General features: G+C 41.6%; 1 protein-coding gene and 1 pseudogene across 1 annotated transcript in view; both read left to right on the top strand.

Moving 5' to 3' along the window:
• LOC109476489 overlaps positions 1-1,256 on the top strand; it is a 13,420-nt pseudogene extending 12,164 nt beyond the window's left edge.
• A 2,042-nt stretch (positions 1,257-3,298) lies between these two features.
• The window catches only part of LOC109476568, a 38,619-nt gene continuing 21,524 nt past the window's right edge, over positions 3,299-20,393 (top strand). The window contains exons 1-25 of the mRNA XM_019777553.1: positions 3,299-3,440; positions 4,090-4,362; positions 5,245-5,352; positions 6,302-6,390; positions 7,247-7,366; positions 8,327-8,434; positions 9,386-9,489; positions 10,070-10,202; positions 10,682-10,808; positions 11,571-11,699; positions 12,314-12,389; positions 12,982-13,114; positions 13,556-13,677; positions 14,265-14,384; positions 14,835-15,029; positions 15,463-15,566; positions 16,000-16,179; positions 16,552-16,672; positions 17,045-17,230; positions 17,492-17,569; positions 17,827-17,958; positions 18,405-18,685; positions 18,991-19,159; positions 19,605-19,747; positions 20,051-20,129. Of these exons, the coding sequence (XP_019633112.1) occupies positions 4,109-4,362; positions 5,245-5,352; positions 6,302-6,390; positions 7,247-7,366; positions 8,327-8,434; positions 9,386-9,489; positions 10,070-10,202; positions 10,682-10,808; positions 11,571-11,699; positions 12,314-12,389; positions 12,982-13,114; positions 13,556-13,677; positions 14,265-14,384; positions 14,835-15,029; positions 15,463-15,566; positions 16,000-16,179; positions 16,552-16,672; positions 17,045-17,230; positions 17,492-17,569; positions 17,827-17,958; positions 18,405-18,685; positions 18,991-19,159; positions 19,605-19,747; positions 20,051-20,129 (3,291 nt within the window). The 5' untranslated portion in view covers positions 3,299-3,440; positions 4,090-4,108. The remainder of the gene's footprint in view (positions 3,441-4,089; positions 4,363-5,244; positions 5,353-6,301; positions 6,391-7,246; positions 7,367-8,326; positions 8,435-9,385; positions 9,490-10,069; positions 10,203-10,681; positions 10,809-11,570; positions 11,700-12,313; positions 12,390-12,981; positions 13,115-13,555; positions 13,678-14,264; positions 14,385-14,834; positions 15,030-15,462; positions 15,567-15,999; positions 16,180-16,551; positions 16,673-17,044; positions 17,231-17,491; positions 17,570-17,826; positions 17,959-18,404; positions 18,686-18,990; positions 19,160-19,604; positions 19,748-20,050; positions 20,130-20,393) is intronic.

Genomic DNA, 20,393 nt, shown 5'->3' with positions numbered 1-20,393 from the left:
TCGGAACCAAGAGGTCCCGGGTTCGAGTCCTGACATGCCACCGATCTTGTGCCCTTGGGAAAGGCACTTTACACGACTTTCCGCACTTAACTCAAGTGAAAATGAGTATTGTCATGTCCTGTACCAACTCTGTGTTGGTGGTGGCATAACATAAGTTGATATAACTTGAGTGTGCCCGCCATGTGTTGTCATGAAATGGTCGTCGCCTTTCCGAACGGTCGTCGCCTTTCCGAACGGTCGTCGCCTTTCCGAACGGTCGTCGCCTTTCAGAACGGTCGTCGCCTTTCAGAACGGTCGTCGCCTTTCAGAACGGTCGTCGCCTTTCGGTGCCATATCGCTGACTGGTCGATGCCATATCCAAGTGTATCAATACTTTTTAAGGTCCAGAAACATATAAGACGTATTATGTACCAGGAAAGGCAACATTTGAATTGCAAATGTAAGGGAGGATCATGAAAAAAAGGTAAAGGTATAACGTTTAGTAAAAAAAAGGAAAGAAAGGCAAAAGCTCGGATTCGAGCCCTAGTCAAAAAGCGTTGAGGTAAAATAAAGTTATTAGCATCAATTGCTGATATAGTTTATTAAATCTTTCTTTGCCTCTCGTTCCCAGCTCGGAGAAGACGAACCCCTGAGTACGACCTCCGGGAACAGCTGTTGGAGAGGGAACAGAAGTGGGAGGAGCGATGGATGCAGAGCAAGCTCAGAGCCGGCGGGGGGATGTAAACTCCACGGAACACCAAACTGAGATCCGTCGGGGGAGGATGTACACTCAATAGAACATGCCTATTTGTGCTACATTGTACTTGTTTCATAGTAAACCTTCATAGCAACGCTTTGTTATGTACCAAAACTGTTATTTTAGTTTGACAGGAACGCAAAAATTATAAATGTTATGGGTTGTTTTGTTTTCTTAAAAGTTGGTAACTATATTTGTGTTCAATCCTATTCAATGTTCCTGACCTTGTACATTTCTGTGCGTAACGACAACAACCTGGTCAAAGGGTTTCTTCTTTGTAAAAATCCAAAGTTATCGAGTGATATAGTATTGCCGTGAAAGGACACCTCATACATAAATAGATTTTGTACATAGTTTCTATTGTGGATTTCTAAAAAGCGTCTGACACATGAAAACGACCGAAACCGCTGTGGCAGTCATGTATGTTGGACTAAAACATCTGCATTGCAGACATTGTTTGAACATTGACCGCATACAAATGTATAATACATTTCCGAATTCTTTTGAATAAAGGCCTTTTGCTGCATTCCTGTGGTTAATGTTCTGTGCTGTTTTTTTATGCAAGAACAATGAGCTCTTCTCAATGAAATTAGAGCATGTCTATATAAGAAAAGTACATCCAACGTTTTTTCTGTGAGTCTGCTTTATTTTTGTTCTATTCTTTTTATAGAGCAGTAAATGTTAAGAAAACAATGCAGTTGTGGACAAAGATACGACACTTACACGGTTCAAAGAGTTTATTTTTTGTCAAAACTTCTTTTTGTGCTAGTATTTTGCGTTATGTTTCCGTGCACACACATCGTGCGATCGTCCAAGTTAGATCGGGGCGTCGCTGGCAGTGAAATTTGACTCAAATTTGACTCAAATTCGATTCAATTTGCTTAGAAATGTAGGCGAGGCCCAACTCTGGTCAGACAACTCCAGAACTTCAACCAACTTTGGTCGGCTGTTGGTCTGGAAAAGGTTCTGAATGTGTGGCAGGTGCTTAAGCCTCATGAAAAGTCCCCCATGACTCCCATGATGCCTTGCGAGGCGACCTGCTGCGTTTTCTAGAACTCCACTTTCTCTAGGAGTTTTAGTTTCCTTTCTAAGCCTTTTTCCTTAGTTTTTCAAGTTTTTCCGTTTCGTAACCTCCCGGCAAAGATACCAGGATAAGGTTGGGAGGTTCCAGCTCACCTGAAGAGGAAGATCACAGAGACAGAGGCCTGAGCAATCTCAGGTTAACAGGGGAAAACAGAGCCAAATCTCATGAAAAGTCATGGAAATTTGTACTAATGCCGAATCAGGGGACGTTACTCAATATTGATTCTTCTGTTGAGGCTTAAAAAGAGTAGTCAAGCTGGCCGTCGTGCGACAGTTCAAGAACAGAAAAGGATTTGTCAGGGGACAGGATCTCAGCTATTCTGCATGCAAACTTCTGACTGTTGAAAGATTCACGGACCTTGACTGTACTCAAAGATAAAGAATTTAAATCAGCCGAGTTTTCATGGTAAACAAACCTGAATAGCGTACAGAATAAAGCAGGTTAAGCGTCAAGGTGCCGTGTTTTTACGCTTAGGTAACACATACAGTCGTCATTGACTTAAGATAAACAAAAGACTCTCTAAAAGGAAAAAAAGAGTATACAGAATTGTAATATTTTGATTAATTAGACCGACACTACATACATAAAGAAAATTGATCAGATTTTTCATTGTATAATTCTTATCGTAGATTTTTGAATTTTAGACATTTGACAGACGAAAACGACAGAACCCACTGACAAAACCTAGCGATAGCGTTAAATGGTATTAAAAACGTGTTAATTGTGTGAAAAAAAAGGAAGCGGCACACTTCTAGTATTATAGCATCAAACAGAATAATGATCATAAGGAATAGAATTTATATTCACGTAAAACAAAATAACACGATAAACAAAAAAAGAAGATCGCGTAAGATTAAGATCAAAAATAACCCAAGTGTCCTTGGAAAGTTAACGGTGTTTAAAGATGTTTAGACTCGAAGTTATCCATGGTTAGAAGCTTTTACGTTTCTTGATGACAAGCGTTACTGATAGCTAAGGGAGACAGATGCTTCTTTACGTCAAACGACCATGAAAACGACTGCCGAAGTTTCACAGTCAAACATCTATGTCTAAATGCTACCCAGTGCTGTAGTCATAGTTTAGAATCTCTTTTCCAAAATGACCTTACGTAGATATCACTTCATACAACTATAATACTTCAGGAAATTGTACATTTATGGTGATCACACATCTATAGGTTGAATTTTGAAGGAGAGGACAAAAGAGATGTATACAAAGTGTTAGAGGATGGTTCTGCTTTTTCTCAGCTGTATTTGAATAGCTTTTCCAATGACCCATTTTGCCAATGGTTTGTGGTCGCCAACCGTGTAGGTAGGTGGGTCCAGGTAGGCTCTTTTCACCGGAACAACAAGGCGTACTCCCTGGCTATGCAGGGCTTTGTCAATAACTTAAGGATTTCGCAGGCGAGGGGGAGGCAAAAAGCGTGAAGATCCTTGGACCGTGCAGAAGACCTCATCCCTCTTTTAGGCTGTCAGTAGCGCAGGTCGGCGCCGGCGGTCGCTAGGTACTTCAGCACACAACCGTGCAGGTAATCGCCGCTGTGTTCGTGTGGACATCCCGGGAGGTTTGACACTCTTTCCCGGCGATAATTCGCATCGTCCGCGTTGGATTCAGTACAAGGTATGATCACGTTATATTCTTTGTTTTCTTCCAATTCTTTAAAATGTCTTGTTTTGTTTGTAGTGTAGTGGGCCACTGTTATTCTTGAAGATATATCACTAATGATACGTGGTGGGGAGGGGGAGCATTTCCTAACGCTGCGGGGACACCTATATATTGTGTTGCTGTCTTTATGGGCAACTAAGATTCTTTAGCGTAAGTCTCTACTCAAAAAGCTATATAGAGTCAACATTCAAAGTAAAGTAGGTCTGGGTTTATGTGTGTTTGTGTGTGTGGGTGTGTACACGTGTTTATATGTGTGCGTGTACATGTATATTTGTATGTGCGCGTGTGTGTGTGTGTGTTTGAATGTGTATATAGGTATGTATTTATGTGTGTGCGTATGTGCGTAATATGTAGATGGCCATGTGTCCAATGTACCTGTTTGTTTATGTGTGTGTGTACCGGCAATACAGATACATAAATGTATGTGTTCGTGTGTGTGTACATTCTTTTGTGTATACGTGCGCGTGTTAGAAAACTTTGTTCCCAAAGTTAATTATTGACAATGCAAACTTAACATCCTTCAACAAACAAGAAACATTTCTAGGAAATGGATTTTGTAATACAACATATAAAATCATTAAAAATGTATCTCCTTTCATAACAGAAATCCCACCGCTGACACCATGTCGGCAGGAGGCCTGCTGAAGCTGTGCTGTCTGGTGTGGCTTCTGACAGCAGAGTTACCGACACAGGTCACAGCCACCGAGTTCTGTACGGTTGCCCAAGTCGAAGGCTGGAGGACCTCGCAGCTCGCCTTGGTTATCCTTAATGCTTTTACGGGACAGGTGGCTGACGTGGACGCAGAGAACGCAAGAATCAACGCAGAGGCCGACGCCGCTATTGCAATTCTGAACGCAGAGGCAACCTTCTCTCAACTGTAAGTCTGTTTGTTTGTTTGTTTCGCATAACCAGTAAACCACCTGCAGCTACAAAACACACCAGTTTTGCACATGTAAGGCCACACCGATTTAATTTTATGGATGACATCCTCTGAAGACCCCCAAACTAGTGCGCGCGGGCGAATAAAAAAAAATTCCGGCCAAAAATAAAAATGCTACTAAACCACAGGAATACAAAGCTGGTGTTGTGAATTTGCGGCAGTACTTAGCAACGTATACGACATGCTGGGTTTTTGCGGCATTTATGAATCGGTACTGTACTTATGTACTGAGTTCTTGAGTCGCGGAGCTTCGAATTCGATAGCCTGGGTGCTAGGCTCCGTTTTGTCGCTGATGATGACTACCATGGACTACCCAGGCCTAGAGCCAGGCCCGAGCCTCGGTGGACTTGATCTCTTTTTTTTTTTTGAGGGTGACAGACGAAAATCAATGCGCGCGCGGATATCATCCATACAATTAAGTCAGTGTGGCCTAAGTACAAGCTGCGTAAGGTTTGAACCACTCACACCGGGAAGAAGTCCTACTCTTGTCGATAAGTGCGGTGGGTTCGCCCCTAACAGCTGAAATAGAAATGGAATGGCAGTTGCCATGTCCGCCTTACCTTGTACCATGTATTACATCTCCTCTTTTTGTCACATACATGTAACGTTAAGTTGATTAAATAGATATAGAATCTTAGATAGAACCTTAGATTAGTAGAAATTTAGTAGAACTTCATGTTAGCATATGGTTTTATACGATTCTTCAATACATTCTGTACTCATTGTCCTTGTCAGTTTCTAACTAGCCCTAGATTGTAAGATTCGCTGGTACTATAGAATATGCCATGACCAATATTTGTTTGTGTTTTTGGTCCTCAGACCCAATGTCTGTACGGGTAGTACCTCGTGCCCATGTACGGAGTCGTACCAACAGCGTTACTCAACCAACTGTGGCATCTTCGGACTTGGATGGTCAACCTGTACTGAGTAAGTACATTGTACAATCTGTATCACCTGTACCTGGTACATATAACGGGAAGGTAATGCGTGTATATAGGAAGAGATAATGTTGTTGATTGGCTCATGTGTAATTGGATCAATCCATATTTGGTATTGACAACTTGAATGTGCCGTGAATGAAACGTTGTACAGAGTACGCACATGTAGAATCTGCAGCATCTGTTACGATTGCCGTACGATCGCAAGCCGACGGCATTCTTCGGATTGTCGTGCATGTGTGCTTTAAAATTCAACTGACTCGTTTATGAAAATCCTGTCTTAGATCCTTGTCTGTGATTGGCTCTGCCACAGCCTGTTTTTTTTTTAAGTTTCGGAGGCGTCGGGTGGTGTAGTGGTTAGAGCAATCGACCATGAACTGGGGAGACTCGGGTTCGATTCCGAGTCGTACCCGGTACATGTCTGAACATGCGCCCCGACGTTGTGCCCTTGGGAAAGGCACTTTACACGACTTTCCTCACTCCACCCAGGTGTGAATGGGTACCTAACTTCGGTTGGGGAAAGTCGTATTGAGGTCACCTTGTGGCGCCAAATGGCAGCCGCACAGACCCTTGCGACAGTTCCACAAAAAATAATTGTGGAACAAATACGTGTATCATGTGTATTATTTGATTGTTGTAATTGTTGTGATTTGTATTGATTATTATATGATACCCTGCATCAATTCAGCCGTATAAAGACTGCGACTGCACGGGTACTGTTTGGACAATAAAAACCATTTATTAGTAAGTTTGTTAGGTCTTTACAATGTATAAATTGTGTCATAACGGTGCATCCTTCTATTGGTAGTCATTCTAAACAATTAGAAACAACAGAAAGTTAATATAATATGTGTTCAGAGACAACGTTATTGATTGGCTGACGAGTGATTAGTTCAAGCCATATTTGGCATTGACAACAACGACTTTTTCCCCAACAGGTACCGAACAGGATATCGGGAAACAACCTGCCCCAAAACAACATATTTCTGCTGCAGTGGCTACGAGCACACTCAAAACCGATGTATCCGTAAGTACAAGCCAGCGAATAGATATAAACTTCATTTTAGGTAAAATTTTGTATTTACGTACATGATGTTTTTCCTGTATACTTTCCAAACATTGCAAATACTACCACTAATAATAACTGCAAACCTGTTTCTTGAATACCATTGTAAGCAAACTACTAATATGCAGATCTTTCTGATAGCTGTTAAATTTATAGAAAGTTTATTGCAAATTCATGCCCGAGGGCTAATTGCAAGAACATGATAACAACAGTATACAGTAGAATGATAATAAGTGATGCTAATGCTACTTTATATATACATTTGTAGTTATTGTTGGGTTTGATTTCTTTTCCGTGTGCAGTGGAGTATGAAATGGCCGACGTTTTGCGAGATATATGAATTGGGAGGTGTTAATAGAAATGCAGTTTTTTGTAGGCTGGGAAGGTGAATAAAGCTGGGGAACATTTTGGTGGCCATTTCAAATAACTGATCTCTTTCGGTGCTATAATGAGAGCAATGACAAATAAAGTGCATTTCATCCTCCACTGCGTTTCCTGTACAATATTTACAGGAATTGTTAAAAACCCTGCCAATAGTAACCCGGCCAACCTCCGTCAAACATAAAAATGCAAATAATTGACGCACATACTCTCTCATTGGTTGAACATCTGATTGTTATTCTCTCATTTGCTGCACTGCTAATTGTGATGGACAGTTTGGGACCGGTCTAACGTTACGAGTTCTTTGAAAGAATACAGTTGACTCATTGTCTATGCCCCCTTTTCCCACTAAGACAGAAAATAGTATGGATCTAGCCGAATAGATTCGCTTTGATTTAGGCTTCGATCTGATATGTTTCACTGTGTTGGTCTCTAGGAATCTGTACCGACCCCCTGTGTAACTCTCACCTGTGCGACAACGACCAGTGCCCAGGGTGTGTTCACGACTATGGACCCGGGGCGAGGGCGTATGACGCTTCTGGAATGAACTGCTATCGTAAGTAGGAAACTATTGTGGCGTCGGGTGGCGTAGTGGTAGATCATTCGACTGTGAACCGGGAAGACCCGGGTTCGATCCCCAGTCGTACTCGGGACATGTCTGGACATGCGCCCCGACGTTGTGTCTTTGGGAAAGGCACTTTCTTACTCCACTTCCTTACTCCACCCAGGTGTGAATGGGTACCTAACTGTGGTTGGTATTGAGGTCACTTTGTGGCGCCGAATGGCAGCCGCACAGACCCTTGTGGCAGTTCCACAAAAATGTGGAACAAATATGTATCATGTGTATTATGTGTATTATTATGTGTACCATTTGTATCATCTAATTATAAACCCTGCATCAATTCAGCACTATAAGGCTGCGATTGCACGGGTGATGTTTGGCCAATAAACCATTTTATTTAGGACGTCACAAGATTTTTTAGCAAAGAAAGACAAACTAGCATTATGTGACAGAATTGAACAGTAAATCGGATCCTTGCCCAATGTTTCAACTGAGTAGCATGACCTTGGCAAGGAATGAGACATCCACCACTTCTGTGACGCCCTGACAAGGATCACTAGTTGTAGGAAGTTTGTGGCGTCCCCGACCCGGCCAATGTAGTATTCTAGCCAATCTACTATAAGGTGCAATGTATTCTGAAGTATACCTTAATTGAATCTATACCAGACTGTGAAGACATACGTCTTGTAGAGAGTGTAATAGTATTAATAGCACGTCGGCAGAACGTCTAATATAAGGTCCTATTTACTCATATAAGGTTCTGTAGTTTCCAAATGTTATGTAGGAAAAGATATCGTCTGCAACAGGCAAAATTCTGATGCAACGTTGACCAAAAATCCAACGAAAACCACGAAAAACAAGGTTTTGCGCAGGCGCAGTACGTTCTGCCGACGTGCTTGACTGACCAATCATGGAATGCGATTGCCCCACCAATCACAATCTTTCTTTCAACAGAACGATGCTCGTGGAGAAGTGACAGTAACCTGTGTTTCCCTGGATCGTGTGGCCGGATTGAGACCTGCTCGTGCACTTCTGGTTTCACTGGTAGTCACTGCAGAAACAGTAAGTCTATTATTACTGTGCAATACTCATTGACGTTAACACGTAGAATATATACACGTATATTTATGGTTTCACCTTGATTTTTGATTGATTGATTTGATTTTATTAGTTTGCACATAAACAAAACAGACAATAATAATATAGTAATAATAACAAGGATAAAACAAGTGCAGGAGGAGGGGAGAAGCATGGAATGCTTATACAAGGCCCTCCTCCTCTAAACTATACAAAATTAAATATAATCAATAAATGGAAATAATACAATAGAAGATGGAAATAATACAGTAAGGATAATAAAATAATGTACGGTATAAGTTAATGCCAATGAAATAAGGTAATGTAAGTTATAAGTACAGTGCAATAATGATAATGATGATAATTGGTATGAGTTAAAATAAGAGAAAAACACTAAATGAAACTACCTAGGGGGCTAGGTTCATTTATCAGATGGTTTTTCAAAGCTTGTTTGAGTAAGAGAAGAGACAAGGTAGGATTCTTTAGGACTTGAGTTAGTTCGATAGTTTGATCGATTTACCTTAAAGATACTCTACGTTTGGGATCGCATTCAAAACACTGCAGCAGAGACACCCAGCTGCATTGCGAAGTTGAACAAGCCAATATTGCCCCGAGTAAGTTGACATACGGTTACCAAAACGTTGACTTTTACAGGGCCCAACTGCAAAGCAGTGTTGAGTGGACCACTCTGTATAATCATGTCGGAAAATAAGCTAACTAAAAGTAAAGACTTAGTTGTATATAAAGAGCTTTTGGTACATTTATCGTTCAAGTGTAGAGTATTGAACGTAAATATATGGTAGATACATCTGGTGATAGGCATTTAAGGACGCCTTGTATAATATTAACAGTTATAAGAATGCCGTGGGGGTTTTTGTATGCAATGAACGAGATATTACGGGATGGTTCATCTGACAAAACTCGGTTCCTTTTCAGTCCAACAGAAGCCAACGTTCACGAGTTGGTTAGGAAAGCTGCACGACAGCTCCGGTGGAACGTCTGAGTTGGACCAAAACAACCTGGATGTCTGGACCAACAAGGTACCGTACCTGGCATACAAGTTCGTCTGTGTTGGCACATAACACAGAGCCAAAATATGGTCCTGCACGAAGACTTAAGCGCGCACGTAGAATTTTAGCCTGTCCTATTGACGCCTTCTTCATAATTCAAGGGTAAACAACTTGAAATGAGTAGTAGGGAGTCTATATCACCTACCGTCTCTGTTGGGTGTCCGAATCTTTATTCTTCTTACGAAATACTATCAAATAGCATATGTAAAGTTTCTGGTAACAGTATGGTCTGGCGATTCAATGCACTAACATTTTGTGTCGGAACAAAGTTTCCTCTATATATTAATAGATTATGGCGCATTTCCTTTGAATTTTGATTGTCTTAAAATACCGCTGCTCAAAACCCTATTTTTAAGCACACAGCGTGCTTTAAAAACCTTAAAAAGATTACCGTTTTTATTTCATGTAAAGAAACAAGGCCTTTATTGATGGTGTGATTAAAGATCGAATGTCATGTGGAATTGAACAGTTTTTTCTGGAGTTTTGTTTGGAGAAAGGTCCCGGTAGCTTTTGCACAATGTATTTAGACGAATGACGTTTATTCCCTCAGGTCCCCACCAATCTGGAGTTTCTATGGTACCATGCCTACACTCCACCCAATCCTGCCAGACCTTCTTACATTCGGGATTTCAAAGTTGGCATCATGGAGAGCAAAGTGACCTGGAGCCACAAGAGGAACACTCGTAAGTTGTGCCAAAAAAAATCAATGATTTCTTACTATAACCCGTGAATAGTTTCATCAGTTTGGTAAGTCACTGAGTAAAGGGGCTTTTTTTTACACAACCAGACTTTTATTCAGCCGACGTTTCAGTGACCGTCTGTCACCTTCCTCAGGGCAATTCTGACTGGTTCACATGGCACTGCAGCACATGTGTCGCGATTGTGTATATATATATATATATCCAACTTCCGCACGTTTGGGAACGCATTGTAGATACATTTCCCTGTAATCCAATCACGCATATGTGTAGATATGTAAATGCTGTACATTTGGGAATGCATCTGTAGCAGAGACACCTGTGCTGCAGTGCAATGTGAACCAGTCAGATAGGAAGGTGACAGACGGTCACCGAAACGTCGGCTTAATAAAAGTCTGCGTAAAAAATAGTATCTTTATTCAGTGAGTTACCAACCTGAGGGAACAATTCACGACTTTTGACAGATCAGACTGTTACTAGTGGTACCATCAACTGTGACCTGGCTCTCAGTAGAGATGCCCCTCCTCAAACCACTACCATCGACTGTACCAACAACCGAGTCACGTCACTCAATATCATACATGGAGACACGTAAGTAAAGAAAAGAAGGGGCTGCTCTAATCGCCTCCATAGAGCGGCATCCTTGGAGCTAGTATAGCCCCTATAGTGACACAGCCTCTATATAACAACTATATAAGAACTCACCGATGGTTTTAAACTCAGTCGACTTGTGGTCATTAGAAATTTCATGTTAAAACTATCAAGATGAAATTACTTTAATCTATGTTACCTGATCTAGTGATTCTAGAATAGATACAAGTAAGTCTATCGCTTCCCCCGTCTCTATGACCGTTGCAAGGCCTTAATGTAGATGGATTAGGAGTAGAGTTTTAATATGCAACTATAAATATATGAAAAAAATCAATCACATATAAGCTTAAGATGTGTCTTTTCAAATCGCAAGGTCTTTTTTCGGTTCTTTCACGCTGTTTTTTTAGTTTTGCAGTGTATGGTAATCTAATGGTTGATGTTCTGCGTTTGTATGTAGAATTGAGATAGAATTGCAGTGCATAGGACTCTAATGGTTGATGTTCTGTGTTTGTATGTAGAATTGAGATAGAATTGCAGTGTATGGTAATCTAATGGTTGATATTCTGCGTTTGTATGTAGAATTGAGATAGAATTGCAGTGTATAGGACTCTAATGGTTGATATTCTGCGTTTGTATGTAGAATTGAGATAGAATTGCAGTGTATAGGACTCTAATGGTTGATATTCTGCGTTTGTATGTAGAATTGAGATAGAATTGCAGTGTATGGGACTCTAATGGTTGATGTTCTGTGTTTGTATGTAGAATTGAGATCGAATTTTCTGCCAAGCTCGGTGGGTTCTTAATGTACCACGACTACGATGCCAATCAGAACTACAGACGGGACTTAACGGACGGGCCGTACGAAACGGAAGCCTCGGGGGCGAAGTGGAAGTAAGTATATCAAGTTATAGCTTCTTTAAGACTTTTACTTTCCTCAACTCTTGAGTCGAGAAATCCGCGAAATATGAAATCCTCGGCTTCCTGAATTCACCCAATGCCGACCACAATAACGCTCCCAGCCTGAAAACTAAACTTAACGTTCACCCAATTTCCTGTGTCTGACGTTTTGACATCCTGTCATTCTGCCTGTCAATCTTTCCCAACACAGGTACTGTCAATCTACTCTTTCCTTTCATTTTTCATGTGTACTCTTCACGAAGTAACAGGTAGAAACGTCCACCTAAAACAACATTTCAGAGTCTGTGTTTGACAAGTGTGATTGGTTCATTTATCTAGTGTATGATAACGTATTGTCATCTGTAATTGACGCCATTTAAGTCTATCTTATTCTATTCTATTCTATTCTATTCTATTCTATTCTATTCTATTCTATTCTATTCTATTTAAAGTTCAGGAAGAGTTCTAGATTCCCTGAAGGCCCACAGCGACACTTCCATAGTGTGTATGGAAGTTATATCCCTTGGAAGTGCGGTGTGGCAGGGCCGCGGAAGAAGTGTATGGAAGTGTCGTTGTGGGCCTTCGTAATATTCACTCATCATTTTCAGGTATGACTCCACCACACCAACCCATTCCGGGACGTTTGCGCAGATGTTGGACGTTGGTGAGCCCTTCACAAAACAGGTTGGACCATTCGATGTGTCGTATAGTGTTTCACCGACTTGTTCTACCTCTCTTTTCCGCGAGATGGCGTTTGCCATTGGGGGGGGGGGCACTGAGCCATACGCAGCACTGTTTTACAGATAACTTCTTTACACTAGGGCTGGTTTGAAATCCAGTTATATATGACCCCGTCACTTGATAAAAACTGATGATGACATATTTCTATTTACTTTAGGTCAAAGTTACAAATCAAAGAAAAGTGCAATGCTACATGCTTAGATGTACCGTAGGTTACGACTTTTTTCTTAAAACGGGGGAAATTGATGAGCGTGGAAATGTCATCCCTATGATCATATCAATGTGGCCTGAACTTAATTTCAACGTCAATCTTGAATCTTAAGACCAAAAATAGATTCACCTCATGTTGTTTAAAGTTAAAACTTTTGATCCAACACAAGAAATACTCTCACCTAGAGCTTTCGACCAGTTACTCTGGTCTTCCTCAGTAGACTGACCCAGTGAAGCTTGTCAAGTGGCTTCTTTGAAGTGTGACGTCATCACTGGGTCAAAGGTATCTGGTAGACATTGGGTCAAAGGTATCTCATGTTTTTAGGGTTCTATTACGGTCCGTTGGAGTGGCTGGAGTGATACTGGGTCTGGTATACAGAACTACCACATCTGGGTGTACCGTATGGACCATACACAAGGGGACACACTGACGGAAAGCGCTGCTCCTTGGATAGACGGTAAGTTGGTCAAATTAATAAATATACAATATATATACATATGTATTGGGATGGTCGCATTACATTAGGTTTTTAAGAAGAATGTCGTCCCTTTGTCGATTCTAAAAAAATTAAATGCAAACGCTGTAGGGAATGCGAATAAAGGTGAATGCATTGTTTGATGCTATTCAATCGGGTATTGCACCAACTCCTGAATTCCTCCACATACAGCCCAATTACTCCTACCTAGTGCGTACGTTCTGGGTCATCTTTAGGCTTGGCATTTGTATCAATCATTTGCCCAAATCCCTTCCCACCCACCTTTCAAGCCAAGCAATTAGGATAGACAGAGACACAAATCCACGGCTCAGCCACCCAAAACAATACTTCCGTACCTAGAAGTAAGTATAGAGTTACTTTTTTTATAATGATCAGGCAATCATTTCTTTTTATACAATACAGAGACCCTGGAGTCCTCCGTGAGTCAGTACACGATCAGCATGGCTGGTGAGGACCCGGGCGTGTTCTCTGTGGTGTTGAATATTGAAGACGCCTCTGGTGGACTGGAAGCAGGGAACATGGAGGTACCACTTTAAACTAATATAACTAGATAATGTGACCAGTGATTTGTAATTTCTTTGATCACTTAAGTTTGTGTGTCACTTTATTATCATACATTACATTATTTTGCATTACTTTATTATCTCATTGGTACTTTTTGTTACAATTATTGTTATTAGCATTTCCTAAATGTGGTCGGGGAGTTGTAAAGGCATTATTGGGCCTGTTTGCCATTTTTACATGTAATTATATGTAAATAAAGTTGAAATAGATAAAAAAAACTGACAATAACAGCCTCCAGTTGTGACGTGACGTCGGAAACACGTGATTGCAGCAAAGGGTCGTACGTGTGAGGTAACCTGTGTCGCCCCCCGTCTCTGTTTAGTCCTTTTGGTCATAATGAAGTATACCAACACAGATGAACGTTCATGCTAGTATCCAAGCAGATCTTTCGGTGGCAAGACAGTATCCATTGACCAGAGGATACAGAATGGTCAATGGGTACAGGATGGCCAATGGATACTGTCTTTTGCCACCCAAAAGAAAGATCTGCTTGGAGATTACGTTCATGCTAAGATGCTGACGACATTTTCTGATACATTTTCTGCAGAGGACACGTCGGTTTTACTTGTACGACGCTACATCAGACATCACTATTGACACCAGCGCTGATCTGGCTGAGAACGGTGACATGTGGATCTCTACAACTGTGGTGGACACGGACTACCTGGTCAGATGTTCACTTTGTTTTCTGTTTGTTAGTTTGTTTATCTCTATTTTCCCCCGAAACAGAGACGTATGTAATGGCATGTATAGAAGTAGGGGGGTAGATACCTGAATGCTAGACCTTCCCTTTTTGAAACTTGCCTTACAAGAATTGCTAACACAATATTAAAATTGAGATAGTGACTTAAAAAAACACGAATAGTGTGAAATTGATACTAATAGAGATCCTAAACAAACAAACAAACAAACATTCAAACAATATATAGTGCTATTAGTATGTAAGGGCATTGCATTGTCGTAAAATATATAAATCTATTTTTGTTTTGGAATTATGTGTGAAACAGTAGGAACTAAAAGTTGCAAGAATCACAAAGAATCATAGAGTCACCATTTCTCATAGAAACATCACAAGAATCACAAATATTCATAGAAATTATGATTTTTTTTCATACAGTGGCAGCAAAATCTTGACCAATTCATCACCGTCGAGTATTTTGACCACTTCATCCAACAAACCCACCACCGCGGCAAGTTTCTGAACGCCATCGGGACGTTCACGGCACCGTTGCCGGCAGCTAACGACGACGTGGACACCACGGAACGGTCCCGCCAGGCTATCGTCAACCAGAAGGGAGTGGTCACTTTCGAGGTAAGCAAAACAACTTTTTGTTGCTCCTTTTCGTCCATAAGATACCATAAGGTATTGACTATAAAGGTCTTAATATTAGATATAGAAATACGCTTGGAAAGGACTATGTAAATTTATGGATGGATACATAGACAGGCAGATAGAAAGATGGGTACTAATATGATATTACGTAAATGTAAGTATAACGTGGATGGATACATAGACATGCAGATAGATAGAAAGATAGGTACTACTTTGATATGTAATACGTAAATGTAAGTATAATGTTTGACTACGGCCCAAAACAGCTAAATAAACAATATACCCCTGAAGTAAATGCTATAGCTTCTACGTGATGCTGGCGTTCTTTGTAACGTGTTAAATCAAATAATCAAATAAAAAGTACAGGAAAGTAACGATGGAATCTCTGTACCATTCTACCCTCTCTTTCCAGACGTCCTACCATGTAGACCACCAAGGAGGAACAACGAAGGCTCCGGGTGCGTGGACAAGTGTGGATGATCTGCACGCCGGGTCCCAGCCTCTTACCATCTCCAGGTACGTGCACCTCCCCGATTAGGCACGGCTGTTTGGGGTTACATATTTCCTGTCGGACGAGACCTTCAAGCTCCATGACGCCTGAGACTAAGCTTCAGGCGTCAAGAATTAAACACAATTGTCGAGAAGAGTATAGATGACAAGTTGCTTCGTCTCAAGCATTAAGCTTACGGTATGTTGCCTCTGTTGGGGCCTGCTTCCATACGTCGTACGATTGTCATACGATCACAAATATACTTAACTTGCATTCTTGGCATAGCCGTGCATATGTCCCGCAATTTTAGGCGTCTTCTTGCTAAAAAAAAGCAATGTTAGATTCTGCAGTCGATTTTCTTACAAATTGAAAGTTACGTACAGCATCAAAATCGCACGACAAATTACGACAAATTGTGATCACACCTTAAGACTTTGACCTCTGTCTCTTTTCTTACAGGGTTGACGGTGACACTGTAACAGTCTACATCCGGGCAACTGACATCTTGGAGAACCAACAGATGGACGAAGTATCCATCCATATCGACAGCTCTCCTCCAATCATAGAAGACTTCTGGCTGGAGAAAAATGGCATCGAAGGCATAACTGTCCACAATGCCAGAGAACTATACGACTGCCTGTAAGTTACACAAGGAGTTATGATGCATATATGTGATCATTCTTTGTTGGCACTTAATACATGTTGAAGGTTGTATATTAACTAATATATTCTATTATAATCTACAACATTGCATAGAAATGTTTCTATAATTCTTTCCTGAGGGGAGTTAGGAAAGCTCTGTGTACAGTATAACCCAACACAGCGACGGGAGCCGATACAGACTTCCATCAACCTTTGACCCGGTGTTTACGTCACACTTCCGGAAGGTGACGTGTACTGAGCAACCGGGTTCTCGGGTATTCTAAAGAAGACAACAGAAGTGGTCAAAAGGTTTTACATAGGAGTAAAATTAAATTATTTTTCCTTAATATAATTTTTCCCCGGTTACAGGGTGAAGTTCACAACATACGACATCCACAGCGGTCTGTACACTATCTACTGGAGACTTGTGGACATGGCGGACGAGTCCATTGTCCACGGGGACGGCAACTTGGCAGTTCGCGTGGAATCTGTAAGTTGGTTATACACAACATCAAGCCTAGCACACTATCATAATCAATGTTAGAATTAACCATTTCTCTGATTATATATATATTTTCAACCATTATTATCATGATTATAATGGGTTCTAATATATGTAAATTTGTAGCAACATTTGCTCCTTTGATATCTTTAGTAACATAACTCAACTCAACACAACTGAAGAGTTGAGGATGGTTGAGAAGATAACGAGACCGCATTATATGGAAATAGTTTTCGACTGAATATAGGCCCCCCGTATCAAGTGTGAAGTAAAATGGCCCAAAGAACGACCTAATAGCAATGCAAAATAAGACCTATGTGTTATGGAGTCTAATAAAGTTATGACACTACCTTTTTCCAGGATTCTGAGCCCTGTACTGCAGACACGTGTAAGTGCACCCCCATGACTCCCTGCTACATGACCAAGTACGAGATAGCGCCCGATGCCTCCAAGATGGCCATTCCCATAGGAGAACACGACAGTGACTACTACTTCTACGTCACCGTCACCAACCGTGCTCGACTGTCCACCACCGAGAGACTCCAGGTTTGTATCTCTAGAACAACGTATTTGTACTTAACCCAGTGGGTATGTTTGTACAATAAAGGTCTTCATTCATTCATTAATGACCCCTATTGGATCCTTTCTCGATGTCATGTCAGTGCACCATGTACAGTTTCTGTATCTGTATCTGTATCTGTATAGCCTTTAGGCGTAACACACCAGCTTCTGTATATTACTGTATGTTACGTTGTGGCAATCCTAATAGACCCCCACTTATATGAAATTTCCTGTGCTTTTTAACAGATTACTATCGACATCAGTCCTCCCGAACCCGGGCACGTCACCGACAACTTTGCCGGTCAGGCTGACATTGACTTCCAGGTAAGACAATCATCTAATGCGAACAAACAAACAAACAAACAAACAAACAAACAAACAAACAAACAAACAAGCAAGCAAACATATCTAGAATGGCCGATTGATGGAACATGTGTTCGATTAAAGTTAATACAAAGCATGTTGCGTGTCCTTGCTTGTACAAAGGTATGTTGAAACTATTGTCTTCATTGAAAACTTGATGGTATTGATGTCAAATGGGAAACAGTAAAGGTGATTATAAATCCAAACGTGCATTTCAGAGTGGTGATGCGAACATGCACTTCAGTTGGGAAGGATTTTTTGACCACGAAAGCGGCGTGAGGAGCTACCAGGTGTTCTTCGGCACTCGGTGTGGAATACCCAGTGACTTCGGCATTCCCGTACCTGACTCGGTAAGCTTGTGCCGATTTACACTACTGAATATTACAACTTTTAGATAGATTGCAACATTTACTGATTGTAGAAATATCCCTGAGCTGCATATTATGATTAACAGATGCTACTTTGGGGTACAGAAGTACTGTTTTAGGTGGCTGAGCTGTGAGTTTGCGCATCTATTTTACTGGACAGTACTAGGTTTAGGTTTGTGGGTAGGGGTGGTGAAAGAATTGCAAGCAGAACGACAGGTAAATATAAGATCAGGCACAGGATATGCAGTGAACATGTGAGTAGGTTGACAGCACGTGGTGGGGAAGTTTGACATGCAGAATGACAGGAGGTCAAAAGGTCAGACACAGGAAAAGGGGTGGCCGAACTTAGGTCACCAAACCAAATTACTGAAAGTCTGAAATTCATGACTTCTTGTTGAGGGCTGATTTCGATGTGCGATCTTTTTCAGGCGACTGAAAAGACGACCACCGAGCTGCAGCACAGTTTCACGGCGTCCTCCCCCGGCACGTACTACTGCACCGTGGTCGCCTTTAACCGCGCCTTGTCTGCCTCCGAACCAGTGTGTTCTGACGGGATTCTGTACGACACGTCTCCGCCCTCCATAACCAACATCGTCATCGAGAACATCCGGGCTAGGACGGGAGCGATCAAAGATGGCGGCGGGAACGTTTGGATGGTGGATGACCAACTCAGGAAGGTCGCTGTAAACGGTCCATCGTCTGCTTGCAGGTGAAGTTTTGATTTTTAGCTTTACTAATCCTTTTATTTCTAATAACGCGGTAGAATCCACTAGTATCTGTTATGAGTTACCAATCCTCAATATATTGACCAAATACGAAGGCCCACAAGTACAATGATAGTCCCCCTCAAAATTTTTCCGCGCGCAGCTCACCGTAAATGGTTTGCGTAGGCGACATAAATGTCGTTATAGGCTTTCGTACCTTTAGTAGTCGCTTGGGCTACAATGGAAAACAAGGTGATGATGCTGTGTTGATTGGTGCGTTGATGTTATGGACTTGTTTTGTATATAACAGCTCAGCGGCTAGGCAGGTTGCTGATCCCGCCATCTTCACCGACCGCCCAACGGTCAACGTCAACGCAGATTCGAATGACGATCCAGAAACCATCAGGATGGCCACGTCTGCTGGGTGCGAGTCGGATGGAGCCCTGGCATCTCCGTTTTTCATGGTTGTGGACAAGCATGTGAGTATTATCAAGCTCTATACTTCTGTGTTGATTGACACTTATCCTCTGATAATGACATACAGTCAAACCCACCCAAGAAGGCCAGCCACGAGGGACCAATATGGCTTCATATGGTAGGCCGCTTAATACGAGCGTCTATGGGGAAAATTAATGACCCGGAAAAGGTGGTCGTTATAGTCAGATGGCCGGTTTGAAGAGGTGGCGGCTCGGGCAGGTTTGAATGTAGTGCAATGTGTTCAACAAGGAATAGTTGTGGGACCACTACTGACATAACGGATGAATGAAGAGTTACTTCAGAGATACAGAAGGAAATTTATAAAGTTGACGCACATGATGATGTTATGTTATGTTATGTTCTGCCCCAAACCTATACCTATACCTATCACGATGTTGCCTCTGTGTGTAATAAATCAATAAATCGTTATAATTTTTCTCTCCCCAGCTGGTTGTTTACTGGAACGGTTCTGACGGTGAGAGTCAGATTAGCGACTACCAGGTCGGCCTCAGTTCTACTGAATCTGGAGCCTCCAGTCCGAACATCATGCCTCTCACCTCAACTCACGGACATACCGTCTTCAAAACTAGGTAAGATCTACATTAAGGAGTCTTTGGTAGACTCAACTGTCCCATTTGAAGTTCATCCCTATAACTATTTGTAACAAGTATTCTGACGCAGATCTTGGCTATCTGTAACAGTGGGGGGGGGGTTTATAGGCGCTACCAACTGACCCGGCCGAGGGGTCTAGACCTTTTAGAAGGTGGGTTCGTACCCCGGCCTGGGACCAGAAGGGTTTTTACTGGCTCCTCCTGTTTCTTACATATCATATGCATGTCTGTTCTAAAGTATTCCTAACTAGTATTGATTGACGTTTATGTTCCTTACCAAAGGCATTCAGGTCTGGGTGAGGGACAAGAATTCTACCTGGGCGTGACGGCAACAAACAGGGCTGGCCTATCGACAACTAAGGTACCTATTGGTAACTTCTAGTGTATTAATCAATCTGTCCCAACAACAAAAAGTCTGAACGTCCAGTTAACCTAGTCTGAACTAACCACCAAAGATGTCCTTTTTCATACCCTTGCGTGCTGTTTACGAAGTACATGTAGCTCAGCACCATGCGTCGACGATGTCGTGGTGTACCTGTATGTTCTAAACACTCAATATATATCAGTCTCTCTTGAACATTTGCATGCTCTTAGGTATTACTCATTGAATAAACTATTGTATTAA

The sequence above is a fragment of the Branchiostoma belcheri genome, unplaced genomic scaffold (genome assembly GCF_001625305.1).
Source record: "Branchiostoma belcheri isolate BF01 breed outbred unplaced genomic scaffold, Haploidv18h27 scaffold38, whole genome shotgun sequence".
NCBI classification, from domain to species: Eukaryota; Metazoa; Chordata; class Leptocardii; order Amphioxiformes; family Branchiostomatidae; genus Branchiostoma; species Branchiostoma belcheri.
This window is presented reverse-complemented; position numbering and strand designations above follow the sequence as displayed.